The 27,341-nt window shown below is 37.4% G+C and overlaps 1 protein-coding gene across 10 annotated transcripts in view; it reads right to left on the bottom strand.

Annotated features, from left to right (window-relative positions):
* The window catches only part of STXBP5L (syntaxin binding protein 5L), a 197,332-nt gene that overhangs the window by 119,541 nt on the left and 50,450 nt on the right, over window positions 1-27,341 (bottom strand). For all 10 annotated transcript variants that reach the window (XM_051611733.1, XM_051611784.1, XM_051611740.1 and 7 more), the window contains exons 3-4: window positions 10,146-10,227; window positions 8,475-8,575 (exon numbers count right to left, since the gene is read on the bottom strand). In XM_051611733.1, coding sequence (XP_051467693.1) covers window positions 8,475-8,575; window positions 10,146-10,227 — 183 coding nt within the window. The remainder of the gene's footprint in view (window positions 1-8,474; window positions 8,576-10,145; window positions 10,228-27,341) is intronic.

Below are 27,341 nucleotides of genomic sequence, written 5' to 3'. Positions count from 1 at the left end.
TTTTTTTTTTTTTTTTTTTTCCCCTTAACAGCTTCCATCAATTAAAATCATGTAGACTTACTGGAGACCAGCTGTTCTCATTTGTTATGCTTCAGTAGACAGGGACTCTGTGATTAACGGTCCTTATTTTTCTGCAATCTGTGGTCTCTCTACTCTTCCTGCTCATGTACTGTTTAATGAGATAATCTCAACACTGACATTACTAGCTCTATTTCTGATTTACTGGAATAATGCCCAGAGTTTATTGTGACAGAAGGAAAAGTATCCTAAATCACTGCATTGAATTCTGCTTAAAGCTGCCATGTGCCTGGGCAGGAAAGGAGTGGTGTGGTTTTCAAATACCAAATGAATTATTGCATCACAACAGGTGCATGTTCTTCACTGTTTTAATATACAACTGGGATTCTAACGTAACAAAGGTCAAAGGAAAGATCTGAACAGGACTATGAAAGGAGTCTCAAAGCTTAAATTTGAAAGCTTCAAAAAATAAACCCACAAAATTCCTGTAACTACACTATAAACAAACATTCAAGCTGAAAATTCCCACTGATAGTGTAGACTGTTAATGCTGTCTGAACTTGTTTAAATTTTGAAAGACTTTTTTTTTTTTTTCTCCCCCTCTTCTCTTGTCTAATATGACTGTGCATGATATGAAATAGATGATGCATTTTTGTTATGACTTCTCATTTGTTATGACTAAAGCCACAAAACATGGTGGTTCAATTTATAGCTGTGTGTTTGTATTTGAAATTTTGCTATCCAAGCCTGGCCTTAGAGCAATTTGGCAGCACAGATGCTACTTGAAAACAACATAGTTTGCTACCCTTTGTTTTCTCAAAAAAGCAGAAATCTGCTGACAAAAATGCTTTATTTTATACAAAGCATTAGAAACAACAAGCACACTGCTCAGCACAGGATATAAACTTTTGCACCATACAGCAACATTGTGTCTACTGCTAAGAGCTAAAGGATTTTTTTTCCCGAGGAAAGAAACCAACATGTGAGTTACTCAGGCTTAAAATCAGATGTGAGCAGGTGACAAAAAATTAAATTAATTATATTATGTTTTTATATATATTCTCTATTGAATAGGGAAGTTTTTATATAACTTCCCTACTGAAGTAAAACCAAAATTTCACAAAGATGTTTTGCAAAACAGAATTTCAAAGCAATACCTGTTTTCTCATCGAAATAAGAGAAGGAACTTCAGACAGAGTGAGGCAGAGGAAGGTGTAAATTGGAAAAGGGGGTCAGTCAGGCCAGAGGGCCCTCCAGTCCCTGTACTGTTGTTAGGTAGTCAAGAAATTGTGCTAGCTATGCATTTTTATTCCAGCAGTTCTAAGGATCATGATGATTTCATATATGTGTGTGTGTGCACATGTTTACACTCACATATATACACGTGCAGTCACACACATGCATATAGCAAATTTATGAAATTATTTCATTAGGTAGTATAAGTAAATTTCACTCTTCAAACATACTAACTATGCCTTATTTATAGCCACAAAGTTTGGCCCACTACCAGCTAGAAACAGGGATTTTAGTGCTTCAGAGTTGAGAAAATTATTTTTTTAAACCTTCACTTGATATGCTTTCCACGGTCTCAGATCAAATACCAAAACTCTTCTGTATTTGCCACAATATTTAATGTAAAAAGCTTTCAATAAAGGATTAAATCAAATTAGCAGCTCCGGTGTGGACTGGGGAAAGTGGAGGCTCTCTGGTACAGTTTTAGCAACAGAGGGAAGGTAGAAGTGATTGGTTGCAATTAATCTTTCAGGTTTTTTCGTTCTTATTCTATTCAATACAGTTTGTATCTCTCAGTTTTAGGTGGACTAAAAATTACTTTTGGGAAAGACTGTGAAAGTCACCATTAAAAAAAGAGCAGAGATTCTTAAATTCAAGGTTGGATCTGGATATAAACAGAGATCTTTTTATTATTTTAGAATGAAAAATATGACCAAGACTTCTGTCATCAGAAGAGAGTTTATTGCATCATGTACAGATTAGAGAAGAAGTATTGATAATAATTGTAGGGTTCAGATATTCTTGAAAATGGACCAACAGGTTTTTCCAGTCAACAGTCAATGAATCAATAAAAGGCAATGTTATTTTAGAGTAAAATATATCTGAGTTAAGCACAGAGAAACCAAACTATTTTTCAACTAGCCAGCTGGAGTTCTTGCAGAACATTCTCTGCAGTGGTACTCACTCAGATCACGTGACAACTCAATACAGCACAGATGGGACCCTATCTAAAATGTGTCTCCTTGTCTAATCATCAGCTTTGCAAGAACTGGTATGAGAAGAAAGACCTATGAAAGAAATGGGAATGAAAACAAATTTATAAAGGAAAACACAGGATCTTGTTTTTTGTAGTAAAAAAAAAAAAAGCAGGTTGTGAATAGATATGAATGAGCTGTTTAACTGCACAGGAGAGACAAAATATGTAAAATGCAGGACAATGTGGATACCAGAATATCATTCTATTTTCATTCTACCTTAGTGGAACTGCATAATCTCATAAATCTATCAGTCAAAACTGCTGATTCCTGGTATCAACAAACTACACTATGTTTTAAATTTTCGTTCTTTGTTGATGGTTTAGCTAACATGTGTTGAAGAAAAAAAAAAACAAAATGCTTGTGCTAGACTCCTGTTTATGACCAAGACATTCATAATTTCAACAAGGTTCCATACCACCTTTCCAGAATAAACTTATGGCTCTCTTTGATCCTATAGGTCAGGTGTCCTATGAAATTTTCCATAACATGATGTAAGACCTGAGAAAATAATGCAATGTTGTCATTATTGTTTATTTCTTTAACAGAGAAGACAGAGGTGTGTGGTAACTGCCTGAGCATGATTTGGATCAGTCTCACTGCAGAAACTCTGTATGCAGTCTTTTGTCTTTCTGGAGTGATATTTGTCAAAGCTCATTTTCCTGCCCTGCAGTGCTAAGGCACAGCCCTACAGCCCAGAGGTGTGCTTTATGAGCCTCAGGAATCTTTCCCAGCTTAATAATTGCATGCAAACAGCATTAATCCGTTATTGAAATGCCTGAGCATCATTCTTTCAAAAGTGAAAAATGCTGGTGCAAGAGGTCTAGTATTATTATTTTTCTTATGTATTTGAGGTGTGAGCTATCTTCACACTTGGCAATTCACACTTCATAAGACGACAGAAAAAGAATTTGCACAAGGAAATTTTCTAAAAACTTCTTCAAGATGTGGAAGCAAACATCAATCAACAGCATGGCTTGTTTTGCTTTCCTCATTTTTTTTCCATCATCAACCTGAGAAGGTTTAAATCCTTTCCCCAAACTGTCTCTCATTATAAAAGGTAGACAGGATTGTAGTGTGAAATACTGCTCTGTATTGGAATTCTTTAGTTCTTTTGAACAGCAGAATGCTGCACCACACCACGTAATCAGAATCTGCTTTGTGATAAAGCGTGGCTGTGCAACTGCACTGAGCCTATTAACTGCTTCATGCTTGATGACAGACCTCTGACTAATTTGAAAGTACATAAACAGTACAGAGTTGGCAGTTATACAATATTAACTGGGAAGCTTGTTTATGAGCAGGAAAGCTACCATGGGAAATCAGTTCCTTGAACAGCCAGCAAGACAGATAGCTTAAGTTTAGCAAATCACAACTCCCTAATACAGAAATAAACAGACACAGGTACTGCTGAGACTGCACAGTCAGTCACCAATACTCATTCAATAGCCTCTTGCTGTCATTTTGATGACGTAAACTCTTAACAACACAGGACTCAAAATCCTGCAAAGATACAGCAAGACCAATAGACAAAGATACAGCTGCTCTCAGGAAAGAATACAGACCAGCACACCAAAGAGAAGTCACCAGATTAAAAAAAAATAATAATAAAAAAAAATCTGTTTTTTCTCTTTGAAGTAACAGTCTGAATAACCTTGTTCAAATACTACAAAATCTTATATGTAAGAGTCAGGTTTCTAACTGAGGTCATTGCTCTAAAGGTCACCCACTTGCAGAGGCTTCTCTTCCTATTTGCCAACATACCTGTAGCACTGAACAAAGTGTTACAGACCAGAGCCCCAAAGCCAGTTATACAGATTTTTATCACCTGGTGATTCCCCTGTGGCAGGGCACTGATTGTACTGTTACGGCATCAGTGCACTCAGATAGATTTAAAGACCCAACAGAACTTGTACACTGTGTTCATCTATGCCAAACTCAAGTCAGTGGATCAACTGTTGCAGTGCTGTCAGCTCACTTATCACATGGCTGTCAGCACTGGCTAGAAGAAGAAGAGGGAGGCTATGCCCCATGTCAGTCAACACAACTCACCTAGCTCAGCTTCAGAATAACAGAAATTAACCTAGCTTGTATGTGAAACTAATACAGGGAGATCTAAAGGACCTGGATTTCACACTGAAATCCTTGCTGGTTTTTCCTACCTCAGTTGTACTAATCTTAAATGGGAAAACTATGTAAACTGTTGTATATTTAAAGGTGTATTTGCTGAAGTCTACTTTGACTATGTTAAAAAAATGTTAAGACCTATAATAATTTTCAGGGGTTTAGCTTAATCCTAATGTTCTTTGCAGCAGTGTCTAGTTCCAGTGGCTGAGTTATTTATTTTGCCTGAAACATCTACTGAAGATGAACCTGGCACCTCCTATGACATCAAAGAAGGAAAAAGGACTAACATAAGGCACATCACTATACTGTTGTCCTTCAAAAGGGATTCTTCTGGAGTATTTCCAGAGTCTAAAAAGTTGTACCTGTGCTTCCTATTTGTAAATGGAACAGCAAATCATATATTACCAACCATATGCTACTGTCAAGCACGACGTTGAGTAACTATGTTATCATTAGAGCTCTTGGTATGGGGCTGAGCACTGAAACACACTGCTTACATTTATATTTTCTTGAAGGTTCTTAATGCATTGCATTACATTACATTTATGAAAAGACAAATTTAATATTAGAATGTTATATTTTCATACAAGGCAAAACCATAATTTGCTAAAAAGTCCTGTGCATTACACCGTAGAACAAAAATCCCAGTTGCCATTATGTCTCCTTCTTCAGTGTTCCTCCTACACGTGCTCCAAAAAGACACTTAATAAAGGAGCTGTGAAATCTCAGAGACAAGTTAATGTTGTTAATGTTGCATCAGCACATCCCAGAAGTATTTGAGCAGTGTTACAATGTTCTAGGAGGCAGCTTGCCACTAAGAACATACAAAATAAAATCCCTCACAAAAGGCAAATTAGTTTAACAATAGGTCAGAGAAGAAAAAAAACAATCTGGAGAGGTTGCAACTAAGACTAAAGGCTACAAAAGGGCATTTTGTTAGTGAAGCATCATTCATAAACCATTCCGTGTCTTAATACTGACTGCTACATGATAAATGAAAGAGAACCAGTGTGCTGCAAATGTGTTTAGAAACAAGATTTGTGTTAGCATTTAAGAGTTCTTTGCTCTTTACATCTATGTTGTTACCCACACCTGAAGAAAAGAATAAACATGTTTTTGACTTCTGTGGGAGGGAATATATGCATATGCTTGGGTAAAATTGATTCAAGTAGTTGCATGAACATACACATAAACACTGCTAAGAGCATAATTCAGCGCATTATCTTGCAATCTTAAATGTCAAGAAAGAGAGGAAAATTGCAAACTAAACAGTTCAACAATATGAAGACTCGTGCACAGAGTAATAGCCAAAGACTTAAGTAGCATTCATCCATCTAATAGACTCTAATAGACCTGTAGGGTTCATGCATCAAGTATTTAAAAAACTCAGAATAAACTGATTGTACATGAAAGTTAATTAACTGAAGTCAAATTAACCCAGAATTTGGAATAATGCAATTATCTTCCTCATCGCAAGCAGATAAAATACAAGGATTTTAGGCGCATAATATTGCATCACTTCATGAAGTAAATCTGCCAGTTTTTCAGAAGAAAAATACAACTAAAAGAGCATACCAAGGAGACAAGGGTGCTACATGAATAAAATTACATTATCTGTAAATCTTCAAGAAAGAAATTCAAATAGAAAAACTGGAAGCAGCCGCTTGCTCCATTTTCATAGGTAAAATTTTGTGAATCATTTTTCTGAATAATTTTGTGTTTGGCTCTGTAAAAGCTGCCTAAATCTAAAATTAAACAATTTTTAAATTTTTTTTTAGCTGTTTCAGCAGTAAAGATGACATTAATTGTTGGAAGGAAGACCTTTGAATTTCTTGAAGACAATAAATTTTGATCTTACTTATTTATCAGCCTCCCAAATCCCCCTTATATCCATTTTGCAAAACATTTCTTATAGCCAGGGCAACTGTTCTTCACTGTTTCTCTGAGTATCCTGTAATTTGTAACTTCTGTGCTCCAACACAAATATTCAGGAAAAAACGGAAGCTCTCTTTTGGGCTTAACTGTTGGGCATATATCCAGAGAAATGTTACAGATTAATGAGAGGGCTAAAGAGGTATTTAGCTCTACTTTTGAGCTACTTGTCTAGTGGCTTATGTTGAATTTGCATAATAAATGTGTAACCAAGCTTAGAAAATTGAAAGTTAGATTACTTGAAAGTAGTTTATCCATTTGTTAAAAATAAATAAATAAAATAAAATTGAAAGAGATTTCATGCTGGAATCAAGTGCTTCAATACAGAAAACTAAAACCATATGGCAGTGCTAGAGAACCCCGAGAAGAAAAGAACTGCCTACAAAGTTCTTTCTTCATACTTATTGAAAACTCTTTTTAAATTTAAAACTGGACTTACTTCTTTCACACTATTATGTGCTAATGTATCAGGATATTTGCCTAAAAACCTTTGATGTGCTAACAGAAGTTATTTAAATGGTAGTGACTGTACTAGTCACTTTAAATATCCATAAAAGAACTAATAGTATTTTTTTAATCACAATTTACTAGATTTTGATAAAAGGCAATATAGCTAGCTATGCATTTATTGCAAATAATGACAACATGAGATCCTTGTTAAGCCCAGTTAAAAAATGTAATTACACAAAATTTAGTTGAATACAAACTTTTCCAGCATTCCAAATAACCCGCTTTCAAGTATTTTGCCCAATGTCTTAAATTGTCAGAAGCAAAGCAAAGTTGTGTTGACAAATGTTTTGCTAGACTAAGCTAGAGCGAGACAAAGATGCACTGGATGCATAAAATAATGCATAAAACGATGACTTACTGTCCAGAAGCAGCTAGCAAATATACACATATTTTTTCTTTTTCAGCTACCCTCATGCAGTCCCAAACCACTTGATATACTTTTGCTATAAGTTATAAACTCTTTGGAATTAGGATGTATATTCTCTAAATTATTACATAGTACTTCCCACAACGAAATGTGCAACTAGCTGACATCTAGGTGCAAATATAATATGTACTTCCATAGTAAACAACCAAGGAAAAGTCTATTTCCATAATATTTTTCACATTTACTACAGCTAAACCTTTGCTGAGCCCATTTCCTTCACAGTCCTGTGAAGCTTCACCACTTCATAATACAAATATCTAAAAGAAGTTTCTGTATCTCAAGAACTGCTGAATGTATGTACTAAGAGAATTATCATATCACTTAAACCTCCAGTCAAAACCTTACTATGAATTACACTTATGTTTTCAAATTTCAAAAAAATCCATCTGAAAGATGGAGTACAGAACAACTATATTATTGCTTAATGGCTCACAAAAAAACCCCTCCAAACTGCTGCATTTATGCCCTGAACCTATTTCTTCTCACTACTGACTTAATTCCTTAATAGAAACATGGAACTTTTTCTTAATAAAAGTGTAGCATTAAGGTCCATAATATCATAGCAGGTTTTACTTAGGTGACTAAATAGAGATTAGAGTGCTCAGCTGTTGTTTGAGTTTGAGCATTACGACCACTTCTTTAATCTATTTTCAATCGGGATTTCTACAATTTGGTATTGATAAAGTAAAATTCAGAAAAATAGTCTCTGATTCATTTGATATTTACCAGTTTCCCAAATCCATTATTTATTTCTGCTAAACTTGCAGGATTTTTTTAAAACTAAAACCCTTTCAAGGCAGAGAAAATAATTATTTCCCTGATACAGGCAGCTGAGGCACTTGGGCTAGTACTGAACAACAAATCAGCCAAAAGGATCAGAGAGTTTGTGTCGGGTCTTAAGCAAAACAAACACACTACTGTTCACACCAGTTCATAGAAATAGAAGGTATGATACAAAACATTTTGACAAAAAGAAGACAAATTTTTTTCCAGTTCTGAGAAGGCTGCAGAAGAAGGAAGTGAAGTTTGTGTTCTGTGGAAACAAAACTCAAAACAATGAAAGAAAAGGTTTCAAAACAAAACTACATCCTTCTTTAGAAAGGCAAATTAATAAGCAGGTGTTATTAAAAACCTGGAAAGTTATATTTTGTTTTTATTAAATGAGATTTTTATTTTGTGTCATGTAGTCTTACCTTTCTCTGTTAAATTTCAGAGAATGTAGGATAGCTGGTCGTTTCTGTCGGAGATTCCACAAATGAAGCGCATCATCTGCACATGCACTGACCAAAGCACCCTAGAGCAGACAGAAAATACAGCACAACATGTTACTTTTCTGCAGATTCTCTCTTATTCTTAGGTGAACCTCACTGCTAACAGCCTTCTCCTAGAATATGACACAGTTTATGAGAAATGGTTGCTTCCTTCTAGAAAAAAAATAAATCTACCCAAAATACTTGGAAAATTGGTTCTGCTTCTGGTGGACCAACAGTAGACATTTTCCAAGGTCTAGACTTTTATCTGCCTGGACAGCTTGAGGTGAATGTATTCTACTTCCTTCCTACTGTCTTTCTCCTCACCATGGAACAGTGATGCCATAAGAATATGAATTGCAGAGTAAGCTCTCTGCTGCTGCTGCAGTGATTTACTAAATTTACACCTCAGATAAGGTCTGTTACTATGGCGGAGAGGAAGTAGATGCTGCCAGAACAGAAGGCAATGCCTTATTCTGAGAAAGGGCAAGGATGAAACTGAAAGATCAGTTAATACCAACTACAACTGATGGATAAACATCTCTTTTTGCATCTTGGATTTCTTTCCTAATCCTAGCAACTATTATTTTTGATGTTGGCATATGCCAATTAAATTTATGAAGGTGAGATTTATCTATGCTTTAATTTTCACCTCCCAAAGTGTTTGGATCAATGTCAGAGAGCATCTCCACCACAAAAATCAAATTAATGCTATGTACTAGGGGTTCTGTTGGTCAGCTAATGAAAAGCAAGATTACTGATTCAAGCCTTGTTTTCATCCCTGCCTTCCCCTGAAGAATTCCACTGGACTGATTGGTTCTAACATTTCGGTTCTCCCTCCTCAGTTTCTGTGGTTCAGGTACTTTCTCCAAACAGGTGTATAAAAAAAAAAATATGTCTCACATTTTAAAAAATTCAAAACTGAAACTTTTTGCTTGAGGAGTTCTAAGATCTCCATGCTAAGAAAGAGGTCTCAAAACTGTCAAAAGTGTTGGAAGAAAAGTAATTAAAACTGAATTATGGCTAGCTTATAATTTGGCCAAGTTGCGAGGTTCTAGGAAAAAGCAAACAGATTTATACGCTCCAGAAAGTCTTGCCTATTACCATGTCCAGAGATTTTCTGCACAGAGCCAGCTATAATCTGTCACTGTTTCTTTATGTTGTCTAAGCTTGATTTTGACAACCTATTTACAAAGACTAAGCATGCTGGTTTGATTGATGATCCCTGCAACTGCTTTTCCCCGCTTCAAGCGGCAGCATATGCCCAACTATTGAGCTCTCAGCTAAAAGCCATCAATACCTTTCCATAGAATGATTTAGCTCCTTTACTAATTTCTATTTGAAACAGGACTGTGCAGCATATTCAGTAATTTAATGAATTTTACATCTACTTGCACACATTCATCTATTGACTGCCTTTTGTTGAGAATTTTTTACTGATGTATATGAAGGTAATACTTTTCCCTGCGTGCAGCCCCATAAATAGTCTTCTAAAAGGCACTTACTTGTTGGCACATTTTGTCAACGTGAAAATTTATATCACTCGATTACAATACAGGAATTGACTTATTCAACTAAATTTATACAGAAGAATCTGAGTAAATATGTCCTTACCTCATTGATTAAGAACTGGAGCTGCAGGACTGCAGCACCACTTTCGTGTTGGCAGTAGCAATCAACACCAGGTCTCCCCAATCTGTTGCCATCAAAGTCAAGGATTCTAACATTTCTGTTATCACCAGAAGATGGAAAAAAAAACCAAAAACAACAAAAAAACCCCAAAAAACCACACTACCAATTAAACTCTAATTAACCTTTAATTAACCTCAATTCCTCTTGCTTTCTGTAAAACCTGAGAATTCATGCTGACTTTCCACTGTTCTAATTAAAGTACCAACAACATCAGGCTAAAACATGTGCAACTGTGAGTGATCTGTTCTTGCCTGTTTGGTTAGATTTTTTTGCCTATGAATTAAAGTACATGAATTAATAAGAAAAATCAGCAGGATGCACTTTAAATTTGTTTTTATACATTATTGGTTCATGTAACACATGAATGTATCAGATTTCTGTGCTTATCAAAACACTATAAAATTAATAATTCAGGACTAAGATCAGTAACACAGTTCTGTAACAGGCTTTCTTTTTTAAATCTGAGAAAATGTTTTTTTTTCAGAGTGAGTCATTTCACACTTATATAAAAGCTCACATGTAACTATTGGTCTCTGTCTCATCAACATAAGGACAATGCAGTGCCATGCAGAGTTACCCAAGTCTAGATAGGAACTAGCCCAGTCCCCAGTCTGAGTGAAATCAGTTACACTGCTTCTAGCTACCCAGCTAGTCTGCCTGGAATCAACATAGACCCACTGCTTTGCAGCAGTATCTTCTTGTCCAGATACATTATGAGTGTAGCTTTTTGTGTGTTCTCTGCATGCTAAATTGCCGTCTCTCTAACTCAGATGATGTCCTTTGCCATCTGAGTCAGAGACTTTAACAACAAACTGCTGTTCCAGAATTACAGAAGAAAATAAGTAAAACACAGGAAGAGAGGGAGTATGAAATATATTATTAACAGAAATGGGTCAAACACTTCCCTATGTACTAAAACCAACAAGATTATGATCAGAAACAAGATTTTACAACATAAAGCCCTATCTACTTGTTGTAAGTTATCATTTTACCATATTGTAAAATCCTGTACAAAAATGCCAACTTTCCACCTCTTCTGCAGGTGTCAGAGGATCTTTACTTCCCCTTCCACAGGTGAAAAGACTTGCAGTAAACTGTTCTAAAACTGGCCTCATGGAAGTCAAGTCTATACACTAGCAAACTCAAAGGTTAAGACTTCAAATTATTAAGTAATTACTGGTCCAATTGTTAAACAAGCAGTTTGATGGAGAGCACTGACCTTGAGAGACCTGAGCTCTGTTCCTGACTTTGCCAACTTGTCAACTGGATAACCTTGAGGGGAAAAAAAAGGCTCTTTTCATCCTTGCACCTTAATTTCCCTATTTATAAGCTGGAGACAGTGTTTTACAAATGAATACAATATCTCCTTTGACAGTGATCTCAGTGCACTGGTACCTACAAATGAAAAGCTGTATATAAAGCATCAAAACTACACTATAGGACAGCAAGGCAGAGAAAAAACCCAACAAACTAAGTAACTCTATTTGCCACTTTTTCCCAAACTGTCATCCTACATATGACTGGAACTGACAAAATAATAAAAAACTGTGCATCATTTCAACAACCTATTTAAAGTGGACAATAAAGATGTATGGTAGCCTAGGATACATTTTAAGAGTTGATGGTAATATTTTGGTCCACTTTGAATGGCTGTTCTGTGGCACTCTTTTTTTTTACACTGTTCCCTACTACTTGTAAAGAGAAAAGAAGCAAGTTTACTGCCAAAACCAACTGGCCAATCAAATGACCAACCGACCCACAGGGGATTTTAAACTGAGTGGAAGTTTTAACAGATAAGTGCTTTCCCTTTAACTTGAGCTTTATATTCAGCATAAATACATGGCACTAGCTAATGACTGTCCTTAAAGAATATTACAGTGGTCTTGCCCTGGTTAAGCAGCCTTCACCCTTCAGTATCAGTATCATATGTCAGTTTTCTAGGAAACACCCTAACGAAGTAGCTTATTTCATTCAGTGTCCCAAACAGACAAAGAATTCTCCGATAATTTGCATTTATTTGCATAAACGTTCACCCTGAAACACTTCACAGATTACTAAAATAAGAGATAAATTGTGCTGCCGGCTTCACTCTGGCCAACTGCCCTGAAGCAAGGGCTTGTGCTTAAATAGCAGCATTATCACTGACTGATGGTGGTTTTCAAACATTTTGGGAGCTGCGGCAAGGTCCTTCCAGCAGCAGAATCTGAAGAGATATGATGACTTTGTACATTTTCTTGGCACTTAATCCATCTTCTGAAAATTCTCTGCTTTGCTGCCAAGCATGGAGGTGTAAAGCCTTACCTCATCAAATCTTTTCATAGCAGCGTACTCTACCAAGACATACAGCAGAAGTACCTAGAGGACAGGCTTTGGGCCAAATTTATTCTTTTACTTTTGCCTTGTTATTAAATAATGACCCTGCTATCAGGGAGACAAGAATATCTCTGGAGATATTAAAAGAGAGGTCTAATACAGATATATCTGAATACCTCAAAGTAGACATGATTTTCAACGATAAAAGCCAAAAGATATGTTTGATCTCCCAGGGGCCTTCACAGACACGCCAAATTATCCTAATTTATACGTAAAACGGGGAAAAGATTAAAACTGAGCATGGATGCCTGTTTGGATCTAGAGAGAAAGCAGTGGAATCAAAATTATGTGCATCATGCAGTGAAAGTGTGGCAGCAATAACATTGTAAAAGAGAAAAGTAGAAGAAACATTTAAGATTTTAAGATCTCTGTGTGTGAAATAGGATATTTTGTTCTATATTCACTGCCATGCAACAGTTTTTCATAGAGTATTTCAACATTCTGTTACTCCAAAACTTACATTTATTTTGGAGAAAAATAATAATAATAAAAAAAAGAAATCAGTTGTTAGGATGCCTGATTTTAAGTATGTCTGAATTCCATTTCCAAGATGCATGCTTCCATAGAATTATAGAATGGTTTGGGTTGGAAGGGACCTTAAAGATCATCCTGCTCCAACCCCCCTGCATGGGCAGGGACATCTCCCACTAGACTAGGTTGCTCAGAGCCCCATCCAGCCTGGCCTTGAACACTTTCAGGGATGAGGCATTCACAACCTCCCTGGGCAACCTGTTCCAGTGTCTCACTACCCCCACCGTGAAGAATTTCTTCCCGATGTCTAACCAAAATCTCCCCTCTTCCAGCTTAAAACCATTATGCCTCGTCCTATCACCACATGCCCTTGTAAAAAGTTCCATGATAGCACAATACATTATTAAAAAAGAATACACACTTTCATGTCTTAGACCATTCCACCACAAGTTGAAGAAAATGCCAATTTCCCAATATTACAAATCTGATTCAGATTTTCCCTCCAAATATGTTTGGTCAAATATATGTTTGGTATAAAGATCAGTTAGTGTATATATGATCTTCTCATCCATACTTACTGTATCTCAAATGCCTGATGTCAGAGCACATGCATATGTGGATATGTTTTATGGGAACCAAAGTTGCCAGTGAATGACTAAATACATAGGAGAGTTCTCAATGGGCAAAGCCTCTCAAAAGCATGATCTATCACCAAACTTTCCACAGCATCCTATGACTTTTTTTCTGATGACTCATTCTTATTCTATCTGATGTCTCTCATTCTTCTCAGAGGTTAGTACTAACAGAATCCTGGTGTGTTTGCTGAGAACCAAAAGTGCAAATACTTTAGAACTGACTTCCTGGAGTTGAGCCCAGTGTTACGTGCAGCAGGTATTTAACTTCTTAGCATCAGAATGTCCAGAGGTAAGACATGATTTTCTTCATTAAGATAACTGATTCTTCAGTAGTGTCAGATTAAATTTTTTTGCAATAACAATTACTGTAGTCTGATTTGTTCCTCCTTGCAAGGCAGAAGAACTGAAGACATGGTATCATAAAGAACCTCCTGCTGAGGGACGCCAAGCAGCTAATGAACATCCTCTGTCAAGTAAAAACTGTTCAATTACATAGGCACCTCTTCCAAACAAAAACTCTTCTGTAGAAGAAAACAACACCAAGCTGTCTCAATAAGCAACTCATAATTTTTTTTACTGTTTAACTAATTTCTTCCATGACTAAAAGCAATCTCTGTACAGAAATGAAGGGCATTATAATTATTAAGCAGAAACCATGGTCTCGCATTCATCTCTTTATTAAAAGACATACAGAAATGGGCAATCCCCATGTATAGCCTCTCCTTTAAAGCATTTGGGAATTGTGGGGTACTGCAGAAGTAGCATGGCTGCTTGAAGGAGTCCTGTCATCTGAATGGCACTGACAGGTACATGTTTGAGTAGGAATATGCAGCACCTAACAGCAGATGCTTGTGGGCTGGTGTTACTCCATTATATAAACCAACTGTAAAATTGGTTAGCATGTAACTTGAATATAGGACAGATCTTTCTTGCAGAAGACCTATTCCACAGAGTTGAGTGATTTATCAGTTTAAAAAGCACCCATGTGTTTAACTGATTAACAAGTAATAGAATGGTTGAAGGATTCAACCACACCACTAGGCAACTATACCAGCCAGAAGGTCTCTTAGTTATATCTGTGTCACAGGATGGATTTTTTCAAAACATAACAATTGCATCTATTAAGATATATACAGGCTGAAAAATTGTATTTCAGCAACTTTGATTTCTTCCAGGTGAAAAATCTTACAGAGAGCTTGTATTTACTGGCAAGTCTCTATATATAGATTACAGTTGGATAGCTGAATGAATGCTATGAAACATATGGCCATTTATTCAAGTAAATGCAAATTCATATCAACACTACTCACATTTTTTTATATTCCTATGAATTTAGAAGGTAATTTATTTCCCAAAATATCTGCAGATACCACAAGCATTACCAACACTCATAGGGCCAAATATTTTCGTCTATTTTTGAGAATGCCTTCCAAGATCTTTGACATTTTGGGAATCATCTGCTCCAGAAACAGAATACAAATGCAACCACCATGTGATTGGACTCTATCAGCCCTCAACCTGAAATAACAGATAATTAAAAGCAGATACTCAGAGGCAATGCCTCTAGCAATATTTCACAAATAACATTCAGCTTATTAATTTCATATTCCATTTTTGGATTATAAATAATTTTCAATTTCCATTTGAATATGCATACTTGCATATATCTATATAAAAAGATTAACAGAAACCATCTAGCTCTAAATTCACCTCTAAAAAGGAGCCATTTACTTGCTATTCTGTAAAAGCTCCACATTGCCAGGCAGCCACCCTGAAAGCTTTGTATGTTGAGGTTGTACTTGCAGTAGTAAGCCAAAACTTTAAGTCTGCATTTACAGCACACTTTCTCTTTTTTTCCAGGTCATCATAAACCTCAGCAAGCTCACTGACACATACAGATAAAGGCAAGAAAGGCAACAAGTGAAAACTGAAATCTGCAGGAGTGAGTGAAGAGTGTATGGATTACATTCCCAGGGGCTGTTGTTTCAGCGAAATTTAAAAATGCAGAGATAAGTTTAGTCCAAGACATGACAAATATGGGACTAGAAAGAAAAGCATATTTGTAGAGCTTGTTTACAAATACATATGGTTAAAAGATACAGAGAGAATAAACTGAGAGAGAATAATACTCTTGTCCTAATGTACACTGGAGGTTACGGGAAACTAAACTGAGCCATAAATGAGAGGTCTGTGTGTTTTGGAACATCCTAAAGCCAGAAAGACACTTTAACAAAATAAAGAGTCTGCACAACAGCAAGTAGAGATATAGATTAAAAAACTGATAATCCAACTGCATTTTATTCAACTCACTGCCTTTTAGGAGGACTATGCAAGTTATACCATTTGCTAGCCATCTGTATGCACTGAGCACAGATGGTCGTCTAACATATTCTCTCTCACAAAAGAAATGATACAGGTAGCTTCACCTCAGCCATTTCCAAATGCTTATTTCTCAGCCTTCAGATATTAATATTGAACAAAGTATTTTCTTTGTATTTATCTCTACACCCAAAACACACTTAACACACGCAGGTTAACACTTGTGCAGTTACTGATTAAAAATGCAACAATCTACAGTGATGTTATACTAAAACCCACTGCAATTTTAAGCTTAGTGTGAATGTTATGCTAGTATTTTTGTTATCCCTGCTTGGTCACTCTACTACCAAATTGGTTGATAACAGGTTTAAACAAGGTCTTACGAAGTTTTGTTTGTGCTCTTCAAGCAAAAAAAATGAAAAACTATCTCAATAAACTCTACATAAGATCAAAACTTAGGATTTCTCATATTTTCCTACATCCCAGATTCCTTTAAGTGGCTGTTGAATTTTTAGCAATTTGTAACAGAGATCATAAGGTGATGATTTTCTTCATATCTGCCAGTTATGAAGAACAACTGATGACAATGGAAGAGAGAATGAAAAGTGATCACATAATAAGTCTTCTTTAAAAAGGTCAAAAACCTGTCAAACTAAGTGTATCTAAAAATAAAAAGACATTTTCCCAAATATTAATTCCTCCCCTAGTTGCTATGGAAAAGTTATATAACTAAAATAACATTAAAACTTCATCCATGTCATGACAGATCTTGAGAATACACATTGCACTTTCTCTTTTAAACAGAGACAGCAATTAGCCATTACAGGAAATCTTTAAAACAAGACTGCATGTTTTACCAAATGCTACTTCCAGCCCCAACTACCAGACTATAAGGTGATGAAAGTGATATGGCTAATTGTGTAGTCTGCAGGAGATGAGAACAGATTAAGTTATGTTCCCTTGTTATCTGAAGGTATTTCACTATCTATTTTGGTTAATACAGACATGGGGAAGAAAAAGCCTCCTTGTTCACCGGTGTTAGAATAATTAACAGTTGCCCTAATAAACTCTCAGTAATTTTTCATGCCAGGTACTTCACAGCAATGAGTCCCACACACCTACAGTTCTGCGTTTCAGGAGCAATTATGAAGTTTTAAGATGGGCTTTGCTATGCACACTGTTGTCTTATTCCCAGTTAAGTTGAAGTAGAAGCAATCAGGAGTTTTCCAAAATGAGCAGGAGACTTCCAACACTCGAAGCTCAAGCATCTATCAGCTCTCCAAATGAATATACACATACATACATACACACACACACACATATATCTCCATGCACCCTTCCCTTCAGTGTGCTGAAGGTAAGAAATTATTCACATGAAGGAAACAGTGAAGAGCACAGCTACTGTAATTGTTTACTAGCAAAGGCCTGGTAGAAATGCAGGTGGCAAAACATAAATCAGGGTAGCTCTTCCTTTGTTTGAGTCAGATACCCCAAATTCCAAGCTCTGCACCAAGGCACTTTGCATGTCAAAGTATCCTGCATTAATTTAGGTATGTTTTGACATTTTTTTTGCAATACAGATTATGAAACTTCAACCAGATTTGTACTTAGTTTTCCAGGATTCTCTCACTTTTTCTACTGCTGATTTTATTTCAGAACACTGTGTAATATATCATGTTATTATAAAAGGTATGAGTAGTCAACTATTGTCTAACCAAAGCTCTTACTGTAACATCTTTTCATCATTAGCTCTCTCAGTTTCCAGCTCTAATTTTACACCACACTAGAATTGCTGGTTTAGTATTAAAACAAAATGTAAGGAAGAATTCACAACATTAGACAAAGTAAAAAAAAATAAAAAATTTACTCTGGCTGACACTAATTTTTAAAATTTAAAATTCTCTGATAGTCAACGGAGAAAAAACAGATTTTCTAAATTGCTGGAGCATGAAAAGATCTAGTCTGACCTCTTTTATTACCCCAAGAAACGCAATACTGTTGTTTTAACAGAAGCCTGTCTTACAGAAAGGAAATAAAGCTTGAGATTTCAATAAATGAAGACTCTGTGTCTTTCCTTGGGAATTAATTTCAAAGACTAACTACACATATTGCAAAAAATACTGACATTTTTTCAGACTTCAATTTCAAGCCACTAATATATTTCTCTGTTAGCTTAGAAAACCTTTTAAGTAGTCATTTTATTCCTGTGAAAGGACATGTACAAAGCAGTAAAACCATCATTTAGTCTTTTTTTTTAATAAACTAGATCAGACTGAGAATCTCAAGTCTCTCATTATAGCACACTTCTTCCAGCCAAATAATTTTTGTAGCTCCTCTGTAAATCTATCAAGATTCTACAGTTGTCTTTCACATTCACAAAAACAAAAAGACAAGGCAAGCAAAAGAGAGAGGAAACAGTGAAAACTTCCCTAATAGGCACTGCCTTCTGGATACATAGCCCTTATCTAGATGTCACAGATTGGTAATTTATGTGTTTTTAGAAATATCTCAAGCACCAATGCAGAATTAAACTGGCAATGTAGCAGTCCACTGTCCAACTTCGGCACCAACAAAACACACTACTGTTGGTAAGGCAATTACCAAATTCTCTAAATAATAACACATTTTAAGGGAAGGAGTCATAAATGGAGAGGATTATCGTATCAGAATTGGATCAGAAAAAATACAAACTCTTACTTTTTGCACCTACTTTTAGTGTAAAAATTAAACTGAGCTGTGACATATTGTGGCAGGTATGAAGTCTTCAGTATGTAAACCACAGCCTCTGCTACTCTCAAAAGCACTAGAGCTTCCAGGGTGGTTTGGACTGCCACCTATAATCAGAATTGTGTGCTTCCTAACCCAGAAGGCAGTCAGGAAAGTAATGGTCTGTATCTAGCTGGGATAATCAAAGTTTCTTCTATTGTGCAGCAGGGAGAGAAAGACTGCCAGATAAATTTTAAGGACACTTTGGGAATATTTCTGCCAAGTAACAGATTTCTCAATGTTAATTATTTTGCTGTCTCTTCCTCCTCTGCCCTGTCATAGCTTCTAAAACAACTTGTGACTTAAAAGACTGGCAGACTTTTCTAAATTAAGGGCTACTCTTGTGCACTCTTGTTGACCAGCACAAACAAAGCATGCAGAAGAAACTGGAAAACTTTTTTTAGCTGCTTTATTTAAAAAAATAAAAAGGAGGGAATGAGGGAAGGCAGGAAGGAAGGAGCATGGTGATCAAAAAAAGATCACATTTTCAGAGTAAAACACTCTTAACCCAATAACTAGCCCTTGTAATAACTTACCAAAAAATACATTTTAAATGACACAGGTAGGCAAGCTTGTCACCTCAGACTTAAATTAGTCCTCAAAGCTCTGATATCTGATACAGATTCTGAAACAGAATCTTTTCCAGGTGTGCATAATAAAAAGGTCAGTGAAGCAGAATTTGACACAACCTGTGAAGACTCTTCTTTGTGACAAATACCACTAGACGAAGAGACTAATTTGTCTAAAAGTCTGAAACTGGAGGGAACTCAAGACAAGCTTAAAGATAATTTTGTAATCATAAAAGGTATGGAAGAGCAGGAGTTCTTCTGATCCTCCAGGCCACATTTGCCTTTAGCAAGAAGACTGGGGAACAGGAAATATATTAAATCATGCAAAGCTACCCTAAGACTGCAAAAAATAAAGGCTTACTTGTGGAAAGTATGAAACACTGCTTCGGACATTTCTCCAGAGTAGAGGGAGAGAACACAACACAGTCTTGCCTCTGTTCTTCCTGCAAATCTCCCATCCTGAACACAGGAAAAGCATTGCCCCTTGGCCCCACCATGATCACACATTACAGCAGAACCACTTATTCCTTCCCTCCCAACTGGGCAACTTCCAGACCTCCCGAAGGGCTCAGAATTGCTGACACCAGCTCTTCTCAGGGCACAAACCAAAACAAGGGAAAGGAAGAAAACTCAGACCAGATGGAAATGAGTTAGATGCAAATACAAGTTCAAAAAAATAAACCTCCACACTGCACACCTGCAGGTTAGGCACATTAACCCTATACAGTCCCTCTTCTTTGTCTTCTACCAGGGCCAGCGATAGACCAAGCTCCTGGGAGTGCTGTCTCCTGCTCCAAACTATCCCCCCACCTGCAATTGGAAACTTCATCAGAGGACTCAGCAGTTTACCAGGGACACAATCATCTTACCAGGGATCCTGCCAGCAAGGAAGGTAGATGGAACCACCACAAGTTAAATGGAAGACCTCTCTTTCAGCTGTTCAATACAACCATTTATCAAAACACAACCAAGCAAGCAAAAGTAACGGCATCGGTTAGAATAACATCTGTTAGCTTAAGAATAAAAAAGAAACATCTTAGACATTTCTGGTGCAACAGAAGAGCAAGCCTGGAGGCCTGTGACATTGTTAGTTCACTCCAAGACGCCTCTGTTGAACTGTGCTCCCACCATGCTCTAAAATTTGAGCTGAATAGTTTGGGAATTGTACAGTTCCAAGCACTGCAAGTCCATGTGCACTTTACCACCTAGTGCAGCTAGGTGACCTGCCTAATGCTACAAGACACTGCTGTGTTGCTCTCAGTCAGTACTTTCCCCATTAAGCTATAAAAGGGAAGCAAAAGACACTCCTGTGACAAAAAACCTGCTCCAAATTCTGACCTGCTTAAACAGACTAAGTCTTCATAAGCCTGTTTCTCTTGAACAGGGTTTCAGCACATTTTCCACACTAAATAGAAGCTGTCATTAATAGAAGTTACGTGGGGAACAGAATTAACCTACACTGTTCTTGGCAAATTTGTCAATGATTAACGTGCTCCCACAGCAGGAAGACCACACTATGCCCCTATGCCCATACTGTGCCTGTTGGCTGGATATACTTACCTCATACATCACGTGTGTCTGCACCTGTGGGGGACTCCACACTTCGTGTTATGAAAAATATGTGCAGGACTTCTTAGAAGTTCACATTTTTTGTGATTTGGGATCTGGAAAAAACTTGGGCAAGCATATGGAACGTTTTCTCATATTTTCAGTTATGTCATACAATAAGTCTTTCCAACCATTCCTTTTGTTGTCACATGGTATTTGGATGGTATTGCACCATTCTCATGATTAATAGCCTATGTACACAAATGTATAGCAATTTATGATTTTTGGTTGGCTTTAATACAAGTGATGCAGTAAAGCTCTGCAGACAACTGTACATTGTTCCATCACTACAATATTAGGGATATACAAATATGCATAAAAGCATGATATACATTGTTAACATACTTTTTAATACCTTTATTGAATAAACTCAGAAACAATCAGATTGACTAAATATACTTCTTGAAGAACACCTCAGATAGGTATTTTGTATTACTAAAACCTAGAATTTTTTCCTAACCTCCACATTTTGAGGTTTCATTTTCAACTGGCTGAGTATTTTTCAGAAAGTTCTCCTCTACCATTCATAAATTATGTATATGAAGGTAAACCAAGAGATTTCATCAAATTCTACAGGTAACTGTAATTTCAATTGTTCTTACATACACAATAGCTTTCAGTCTGTCTACCATCTGTCTTATTCTATATGCAGATCAATATTGGCCATTGGAGCTTACATGTATCTACACACACACATAAAAAACCCCATACATACACATATGTGTGTATGATGAGTATATATGTTAGAACCTCTAGTTTTCAGTGACAAATGACTTGTGGCCAGATTCCCTTTGAAGTATCTGTGAGGAACCCAAAATCAGTAGAACAAGGTCTGACACATGAAAACTATACACAGTATGTTACATAAACAAGATAGTAAAACTTAGCAAAATAATACTGAATTTTCAAAATATTGCAAAACATACATAAAAATAGAAAATACACTGGATGGCCATTGCTATGTATCTCTTGTGATCTTTTATAGTTTGGACTGCAGTAATAATTAGTTACAAATATTACATGGTTGTTACTATTGTTACTTGCACTTTAAAATGTGGGTTATCTTGTAATTGATATAATCACAGAAAATACTTGTGGTTTTGTAACTGAAAAAGTACTACTTATTAAAACAGCAAAGGTTGTAATTTATCTTTCACTAACAAATTGTAACTCCTGTTTATTTCAGAGTTTCAGTAAAATAGTTCACTATTCTTTTCTTCAGAATGAAGAAGTTATAATGAAACAAAGGTTATTCTTACACTGTGTGAAAACTCGCATGGATCTGCTGCTCAGAAGATGTTTCTTCCACAGTTCTAGAAAACAAAACTACAAGCCATCTAGCCTGGGAAAAAATCTCCAAGTAAACAAACCAAACTCAACTTTTTCACTGCTGTATCTGGCACACAGTCAACGTCTGCTCAACAAGTGAAGACACTGCCTCAGTCACAGTGAAATTTATTCTTTTGTAGAGGACAAATGAAGACCATGGAGTATGAAAAGATTTCAAAGAGCCTAAGTGGGGCTGCATGATGCATAATGCTTGTACAACCTCCAGAGACACAAAGTTTACCTTGAAAAACGTCAATGTGATTCTCAATGATTGCTGAAATTGTAGAAATTGCTAAAATGTTCTTTCATTGTGTTTCATCTGACTCATGCTGCGGTAAATTTTCAGTGCTGCTTCTCCACACTGCAGATGCCAGTAGTCACTGGATTTATCAGAGACCACTTTCAAGCTCTGGAGATTCAGTATTTAACTAGCAGAATCCATATTATGAAACTGACTCTACAGTGCTGAATATGGTCACTTCCCATTATGAACTATAAACTCAGTAATAGATGGGGAAACCAATCAGGGAAATTCTGGTAAAAACTGGACTGCACAAAACACTGAGAAAATGAAATAACTTCCTTATAAAAAGCAAGCCAAAAATCAGAAGGATTAGGGATAACATGAAAGTAGATTGCAGCATTCTATATAGTCAGTGCACATTTGCCTGAACCAGTTAAAAGCCCAGTGACCAGAATGCTGACCAACAAACCTAGAAAGGAAGGAAGATACTCCAACCTGGAGAACAGTCAGGGGCAAACAATATCCAGCTTATGAAATTATGTTTCTGAACTACTGAACCTCCATGTGGGACTGATGTGTACATATACGTTGCTAGCATATAAAAGAATTTTACAGTGAAAATTCTTCAGTTTACATGCTTGAGTCCTTGGAAATGAGATGGAAGTACAAAGAGAAGACACCAGAAAATCCTAAAGGAGGACAAAAGAAATCAAAAGACTTACCAGAATCTAGCAAAACTGTCTATGTATTTTTTTTTTCTCTCCTGCAACATGTGGAGATAGAAACTAACCTGAGGCAAAAACCATGAAAAAGCTGTGTAGATAGCCTGGAGAAAACAAACAAAATAAATATTGCCTTGGTTCTGATTTTCAGATCCCACACCATAAACTAACACAACCATTGAGGGAGGGTGATTTCACTTTTCAGTTGCTGCCAAATCTTTCCAATAAAACAAAAACCTTCGTAACTACATACATATGCCTGTATCTATACACACACAAATACATACACACACGTGCAGATAGATAAAAATGTATAAATTGAACTGACAGAATGTGACTGCTATACTGGAAATATGTACTTTTCCTAAACCACACATTATCTCTCTTATCTGGCTCAGCACTCAGAATTGGCCTCTTGAACTCAGTGACATAAAACAGAAGCAACAATTTTTGCAAAAAACTCAGCTCAGCTTACAGCTGAAAGGACAATATTTACTGAGCCACCTCTAATAACAACCTTGCTCCAAGTCAGTGGCCTTTTGCTCAAACACTTTCCCTTTTTAGCAGTCAGCATGACCTTTGGTCACAAAAGGAATCAGATCGATAGCACCAGCATGAACTAATCCTTGCTGAAGCAGTTCTTTCTTTTCTGTCCTTTGCTAAGCTAAGAAAGCAAGAAATGCCCCAGCTCTCAAATTATGAGCCTAAGATGACACACCTCAAGTTATGTGCCTAGATAATTTAATAAGTAATCTTTCTAGAGCTAAGCAAGCTCAGTTTCTTTTGTCTACTGATCTAAGAATTTCTGTAGTCAGAAACTGTGTACTCAGTTTTTGCAGCAATAATCACTTATAGACCAAATAATCTCTGAGTGACATACTATTAGAAAGTTCACAGCTTGTAAAATTAAAAAACTGAGTGTATGTATGGTAACAGGAATCCAAGTTCCTTGAATTTAATCCAAATCCATGTTTATTACTTGGTCATCATTTGACACACATACAAAATGTGCGTCAAATTCCTGTTTAAGAAAAATGTCCTAAAGCTTGCAAAATACAATAATTTCTATTCTTAACTTGGAAAGCAAAGATATTACAAACAACGCTGACTATACAGATGCTAGACAAAAGTTTCTAATGAGCAATTGCATAGACCATGCACGCAGGAGATAAAAACGTATTAAAGCACATAGCAATTAATTGAGGTGTGAAAGTTGTAAAACCACACACATATAAAGTAAGATTTCAATTATAAATGGTTACACAGAAAATTAGCATATATTTATGTACGTTGTAAGATAACATATTTTACATAATTTTTCAAATTGCATACAGCCAAGATATTCTTTGTAACATTAAAAAAAATCCAGACAGTCCAAAAGAGTTTAGAAAGCCATCTACTCCATCCTCTTATCCTGCACTAGTCTAATGTACAAAAGTCATTAATTGGAATTCTTTGACTTCCTTGCAGTACCTACTTACAAAACCTTTAAGTGATAAAAATGTATGCTCCTGCCACTTACTTTCTTTGCAGATATGGTCCCTTTCCATTTTTTCTCCATTTGAAGCCATAAATAAATAAATAAACTACACAAAAGCAGCAGCTTAATTTTCTAGACTTCCAAGGTTCTGAAAACTTACAAAGAATCTTCCCTTTCCATGTTACCATGTATTTTTCTCCAACAGTAACAGTTATAGAATCATAGAATCATAGAATCCTAGGGGTTGGAAGGGACCTCGAAAGATCATCTAGTCCAACCCCCCTGCCAGAGCAGGGTCACCTAGAGCACATCACACAGGAAGGCATCCAGGCGGGTTTTGAATGTCTCCAGCGAAGGAGACTCCACAACCTCTCTGGGCAGCCTGTTCCAGTGCTCTGTCACTCTTACAGTAAAAAAATTTTTCCTGATATTCATCTTAAACCTCCTATGCTCCAACTTGTATCCATTACCCCTTGTCCTATCACTGGTCTTCACTGAAAAAAGCTTAACTCCATCGTCTTGACACTCACCCTTTACATATTTGTAAACATTGATGAGGTCACCCCTCAGTCTCCTTTTCTCCAAACTAAAGAGACCCAGCTCCCTCAGCCTTTCCTCATAAGGGAGATGTTCCACTCCCTTAATCATCCTTGTGGCTCTGCGCTGGACTCTTTCAAGCACTTCCCTGTCCTTCTTGAACTGAGGGGCCCAGAACTGGACACAATATTCCAGATGTGGCCTCACCAATGCAGAATAGAGGGGGAGGAGAACCTCTCTTGACCTACTAACCACACCCTTTCTAATACACCCCAGGATGCCATTGGCCTTCTTAGCCACAAGGGCACACTGCTGGCTCATGGTCATCCTCCTGTCTACCATGACCCCCAGGTCCCTTTCACCTACACTGCTCTCCAGCAGGTCAGCCCCCAACCTGTACTGGTGCATGGCGTTTTTCTTCCCCAAATGCAAAACTCTACACTTGCCCTTGTTAAACTTCATCAGGTTTTTCCCCGCCCAAGTCTCCAGCCTGTCTAAGTCTCTCTGAATGGCAGCACAGCCTTCTGGTGTGTCAGCCACTCCTCCCAGCTTGGTGTCATCAGCAAACTTGCTGAGGGTACATTCTGTGCCCTCATCCAGGTCGTTGATGAAGATATTGAACAACACCGGTCCCAGTACCGACCCCTGAGGGACTCCACTAGTCACAGGCCTCCAACTAGATTTTGCCCCATTGACTACAACTCTCTGACTTCTTCCTTTCAACCAGTTCTTGATCCACCTCACTGCCTGATCATCAAACCCATACTTGATCAACTTATCTACAAGGATGCTGTGGGAGACGGTGTCAAATGCTTTACTGAAATCAAGATAGACCACATCTACCGCTCTACCATCATCTATCCACCTAGTAATTTCCTCATAGAAGGCTATGAGGTTAGTCAAACATGACTTACCCTTGGTAAAACCATGTTGACTGCTCTTGATGACCCCCATCTCCTTGATATGCCTAGAGATAGTGCCAAGGACAAGTTGTTCCATTACCTTTCCAGGGATGGAGGTGAGGCTGACCGGTCTATAGTTACCCGGGTCCTCCTTCTTGCCCTTCTTGTAGACTGGAGTGACGTTTGCTATCCTCCAGTCCTCAGGCACCTCTCCTGTTACCCATGACTTACCGAAGATGATGGAGAGTGGACTAGCAATGACCTCCGCCAGCTCCCTCAGCACCCTTGGATGCATTTCATCCGGACCCATCGATTTATGGATGTCCAGATTATGCAACTGATCCCTAACCCAATCCTCATCTACTATGTCCTCACCTATCTTGACTACTTCTGGGGTTATATGAAACTGGGGCTCATGGGAAAAGCCTGCAGGAGTAAAGACAGAGGCAAAGAAGGCATTCAGCACCTCTGCCTTCTTCATATCCTCTGTCACCAGGGCACCCACCTCATTCAGCAGTGGGCCTATACTGCCTCTGGTATTAGCTTTGTTGGCTATGTATTTGAAAAAGCCCTTTCTACTGTCCTTAACCCGACTTGCAAGGTTAAGTTCCAAGGAGGCCTTAGCTTTCCTAGTTGCCTCCCTACATTCCCTGACAACATTCCTATATTCCTCCCAAGTGACCAGTCCCTCCTTCCATGATCTATAGATTTTCCTCTTCCACTTGAGTTTCCCCAGCAGTTCCTTTTTTAACCACGCTGGTCTCCTAGCTCCCTTACTAGATTTTCTACCCATTGGGACACACTGATGCTGTGCTTGCAAGAAGTGGTCCTTGAATATTGTCCAGCTATCTTGAGCCCCTTTACCTTCTAGCACTCTGTCCCATGGGACTTCCCTTAACAATTGGTTGAGGAGGCCGAAGTTTGCTCTGTAGAAGTCCAGGGTTCTGGTCCTGCTGGAAATTCTGTTCCTCCCACACAGGATCCTGAACTCCACCATCTCATGGTCGCTGCAGCCAAGGTTGCCATTGACCACCACTGCTTCAATAAGGCCCTCCTTGTTGGTGAGCACAAGATCCAGCAGCGCTCCTCTTCTAGTCGGCTCATCCACCATTTGCATTAAGAAGTTGTCATCAATGCATTGGAGGAACCTCCTAGACTGTGAA

The sequence above is a fragment of the Apus apus genome, chromosome 1 (genome assembly GCF_020740795.1).
Source record: "Apus apus isolate bApuApu2 chromosome 1, bApuApu2.pri.cur, whole genome shotgun sequence".
In the NCBI taxonomy this organism is placed as follows: Eukaryota; Metazoa; Chordata; class Aves; order Apodiformes; family Apodidae; genus Apus; species Apus apus.
The sequence above is the reverse complement of the archived record's forward strand: the minus strand, read 5'-3'. Positions and strand labels throughout refer to the sequence as shown.